Source organism: Myotis davidii, unplaced genomic scaffold (genome assembly GCF_000327345.1).
Source record: "Myotis davidii unplaced genomic scaffold, ASM32734v1 scaffold1031, whole genome shotgun sequence".
In the NCBI taxonomy this organism is placed as follows: domain Eukaryota; kingdom Metazoa; phylum Chordata; class Mammalia; order Chiroptera; family Vespertilionidae; genus Myotis; species Myotis davidii.
The window spans coordinates 133,261-137,447 of NW_006283442.1; the positions used below are offsets into that span (position 1 = coordinate 133,261).

The 4,187-nt window shown below is 38.0% G+C and overlaps 1 protein-coding gene across 3 annotated transcripts in view; it reads left to right on the forward strand.

The window, feature by feature from the left end:
* The window catches only part of ADIPOR2 (adiponectin receptor 2), a 67,523-nt gene that overhangs the window by 58,244 nt on the left and 5,092 nt on the right, over positions 1 to 4,187 (forward strand). For all 3 annotated transcript variants that reach the window (XM_006753682.2, XM_015564325.1, XM_015564326.1), the window contains exons 5-6: positions 1,034 to 1,220; positions 1,682 to 1,869. In XM_006753682.2, coding sequence (XP_006753745.1) covers positions 1,034 to 1,220; positions 1,682 to 1,869 — 375 coding nt within the window. The remainder of the gene's footprint in view (positions 1 to 1,033; positions 1,221 to 1,681; positions 1,870 to 4,187) is intronic.

The following is a 4,187-nucleotide window of genomic DNA, read 5'->3' on the forward strand; positions in this document are numbered from 1 at the left end:
CACTGTCAGTGGCAGGGGGCTTCTTCCTGCTTTCCCTTTCGCCTCCCTGCATTGTGCCTACATATGCAAATTAACCTCCATCTTTGTTGTCAGTTAACTGCCATCTGAGTTGGCAGTTAATTTTCATATAGCCCTGATTAGCCAATGAAAAGGGTAGCGTCGTACGCCAATTACCATTTTTCTCTTTTATTAGTGTAGATAGTTTTTGGCCTTTCCCCATTTGACTTGCGTTTCTTGTCACATTTTATTTCCACTGTGTCCCCATGTTCCTACCTTGCTAGTATAGTGAGAATAGAACAGAGTAAGAAATCAAGTTCATTACTGATGTCTAACTCCAGGGAAAATGTTTTATTAAATGGATCAAAGTGAATCACTTAGCAAATGTTTAAATTCTTAATATCTGTGTCTTCCTTTTGTTAAGTGGCCCTTCCTTAAGCAGTAAGAACATGACATCTTATGATGAAGAACAGTTCAAAAATTGGTTATGAAATAGCTTGAATAGGCATTTACTGTCCTTAATTCTTAAATCTATTGGACCAGTTGGTGAGGACCAGAGAAACATAGTGTTCCTTGACAACTATTGGTGGAGGAAAGCTGTATTTCTTGATAGGGTTTGGAGGTATTGGAATTTATTGCAAAGCAAACACAAAGTGGACTTTTGAAAGCTGGATAATAGCATAATGTGCCCAAAATGGTATAAATGGAATTTCATATTAAATCTAGAGGTAGAAGTAGACTGATGCAGTCTTCTAAAGAGTAGCAGGATGGTGTGGTTTATTTTTTGATTATGCTCTTAGACAAATAAGTGATAATATTTTGTATACTCAGTTTATAAAGCTGAGAAGTATATGATGCCAACAATGTTTGAAGTAGCCAAAATTTTGGTTAGGCTTCAGTTATTTAGAAAATTTTTCTTACGGAACTTTCGATCCAGATATCATTGTGATTTTGAAGGTTTGAAAACATAATTAGCATATAACTTTTTGTCTTCAAAAGGATAATCTTTTCTCTCTCTCCTGCACTCTTTTCCTAGGTTGTGTATTCTTCCTGTGCCTGGGGATCTTTTATATGTTTCGCCCGAACATCTTCTTTGTGGCCCCTCTGCAAGAAAAGGTGGTCTTTGGGTTATTCTTCTTGGGGGCCATTCTCTGCCTTTCTTTTTCATGGCTCTTCCACACAGTCTACTGCCACTCAGAAGGGGTCTCCCGACTCTTCTCTAAGTAAGTATCTGTGAAGTCCATATTTTGATCAATGGTTTAGAGACAGTGGGTTAGTGAAAAACATCTAGCAGAGCTGGCAGAATTCTTAACCCCTTCCCCGGCAGAAACGTGTATACTCGTTTTCACAAAATGTTCTTTTTCAGTCGTCGACGAGTATACTAAGAAAATATGGTAAAAATATATGGTTTATAGGAAGACGAGTTACAAACTGTTTTCATAACCAGCATCAAAAATACTATATAGAACCAAAATAAAAAAATTAGTCTGAAAAAGAAACATTTTTAACAAAAATATTGTTGGGGAAGGGGTTAATACCACCTCATAGGAACTTTAAAAAATATTAAAGCAAGCACTCCAGTATGCCTCTTAGCTGTCATTGCTAGCTCATGTCATGGGGGATGAATGTGAACATCAGTAAGAAGTGATTTTTAACATTAAATGCGTTTCTTTTCCTATTCTAGACTGGATTACTCTGGTATTGCTCTTCTGATTATGGGAAGTTTTGTTCCTTGGCTTTATTATTCGTTCTACTGTAACCCACAACCTTGCTTCATCTACTTGATTATCATCTGTGTGCTGGGCATCGCAGCCATTATAGTCTCCCAGTGGGACATGTTTGCCACCCCCCAGTATCGAGGAGTACGAGCAGGTAAGAGCATGTGGAGGTTTTACATTGAACCGTTACTTATTTGTCAGCCATTTACTAAAGGCTTACCATTGTCTAAGCATTGTGCCATGTACTTGTGATGAATAGATCATATTTCCTGTTTGAGGGGCTTTTAATGTCGTCTTCATTAGAGCTGAGGCACAGTGGTTAGCTGTGTGAGCTGATGTACTTGGCAGTGTAGTTTACTTGAGTTTATGGCCATACACTGTCGATAAGACAGGGGCTCTGTAACTTTTGTAAAATAAACAACAATTCCTTTTATTCTCAGTATGAAGTGTACTTTTTGTAGTTATCATTTTTTTATTTTAAAATATGTAATCTGCCTACTGATTGTATTATATTACTGTAGGCATCATACATCTCTTCTGATAAAGGGATAAAGAGGCTTTTTATTTTTAGGGTAATATCTGTTGAGCTGGAAATCCAGAAGTCTTTGAGTACCTTGGTTGAGCCGTCCTCAACCAAGGACGTACAGAAGTTACAGGTTAACAGAGATAGGTTTTTATCTCCCACTGGACTGGAGACTCCTTATGCCAAGGCTGTGTCTTGAATTTTCTCTTCCCAGTATCAAACCCAGTGACCACTGAGAATGAACAAGAAGTATTAAAAGGAGTATTTTTCCACCCTAGCCGTTTTCCCAGTGGGTAGAGCATTGGCCTGTGAACGAAGTGGTCCTGGGTTCGATTCTGGTCAAGGGCACGTACCTTGGGGAGCATGCAAGAGGCAACCAATCGATGTGTTTCTCTCACATAGATATTTCTCTGTGTCTTTCTCTCTCTCTTCCATTCTCTCTAAAAATCAATGGAAAAATATCCTCAGGTGAGGATTAAAAAAAGAAAAAGTATTTTTCCTTTCAACCTTTAAACAAATTTTTTGAAAGAAAACAACTGTTTGTTTTAACATTTAAGCCATGGTTTATCTGCAGTTACCTAGAAGGTTAGGAGTTAAAATTAACTTTATGTTATAACACTCTACCCTATTCCTTCTTTAAGTGTTTATGTGAGCAAATGAGCAGTGGTCAGGGTTGGCTTTCTGTAGTACTTGACTGTGGTGTCAGCCTGCTTGGGAGCGCAAAGAATAAGAATATCTTTGCTGAGTAGAGCTGCATATCCTGCTTATTATACACATCAGAAGAACCAAGTTCCTGAGCTTTGACTGAGACAATGACATGCATGACCATAGGCAGCCTTTGCTTAGCATGTAGAGGCACAGAACAAGTGAAAGAAGAAGGTCATGGTGATTTTTTTTTTTTTTAGTGAGTAGAGGAGGTAGGAAGTAGTTTTTATTTAGGCCTACTTGATTTCTTTTCTGAGATGAGCATTGTCATTTTCCTCTTCTCTGTTGATGTCCATTTTATTTAGGAATAGGCATTGTACTTACATCTGCTGTTGTATACCAGTAGCTTATATAGTAATGTCCAAAGCAAGCAGTATGCCCCTTTCTTTTGAGAAAGCTTACCAAATGATTGTTTTATAAGGGTCATTCTTAAGTCTTTGTGTCAAAAATGTAAAACAATTACTACTCTTGTATGGAGTATTCGTGTAGTGCTTAGTCAACACACAGATTTCAAAGAGGTTTTACAACAGTTGCCTTCAAACTTTTTTGATCATGACATTTTCTCTTTACAACCCTGAACACACACACACAGACACACACACACATTGGCAGAAACAATAGTTAAAAAACTTTTATAAACTAGCTTTTAACTTTCCACTTGTGACAGTCTGATATTTGTTATTTTAGCCTAGTTCATTTAAAAAATTCTGATCCAGACTCAACTTAGTTGGTCATATCCAGAAGTTTGAAAAACACTGCTGTAGATGATTTTGAAGGCATTGGGGCTTGGTGGAGTGTTCTGATACTTGTGTAGACCTCTGTACCTCATTGGTGCTTTTGGGCCTGAGAACTTTGAGAAGCATCTGTGTCTCTGTCTCTGTCTCTGTCTCTCTCTCTATCTCGGAAATGAACATATGGCTTAGGCTTGGAGGGATGAACCTCTAGCTGAGTGTAGTTCTAGCTGTGGTTTCCAAAAATACTTTGGGGATTCATCAGAACCAATAATTGCCTTTTCTTTCATCGCCTCCACCTCTACTCTCTCATCCCCTCCCCTTTCCATCTCAGGAATATCTGTTGCTTTAAAGTGAAGATAAAATATGTAAAATTGCTTTATATTGCAACCTGTGTCTATAAAGAGGCAGAATTTAGGGAATTTTAAACCAACTCCTAGAGCTGCCTATTTCTAAAACACTTTGCAATGTGCTTTGAGGACTGCTGAGTCCTTAAGCTAAGCCTCTTTCAGC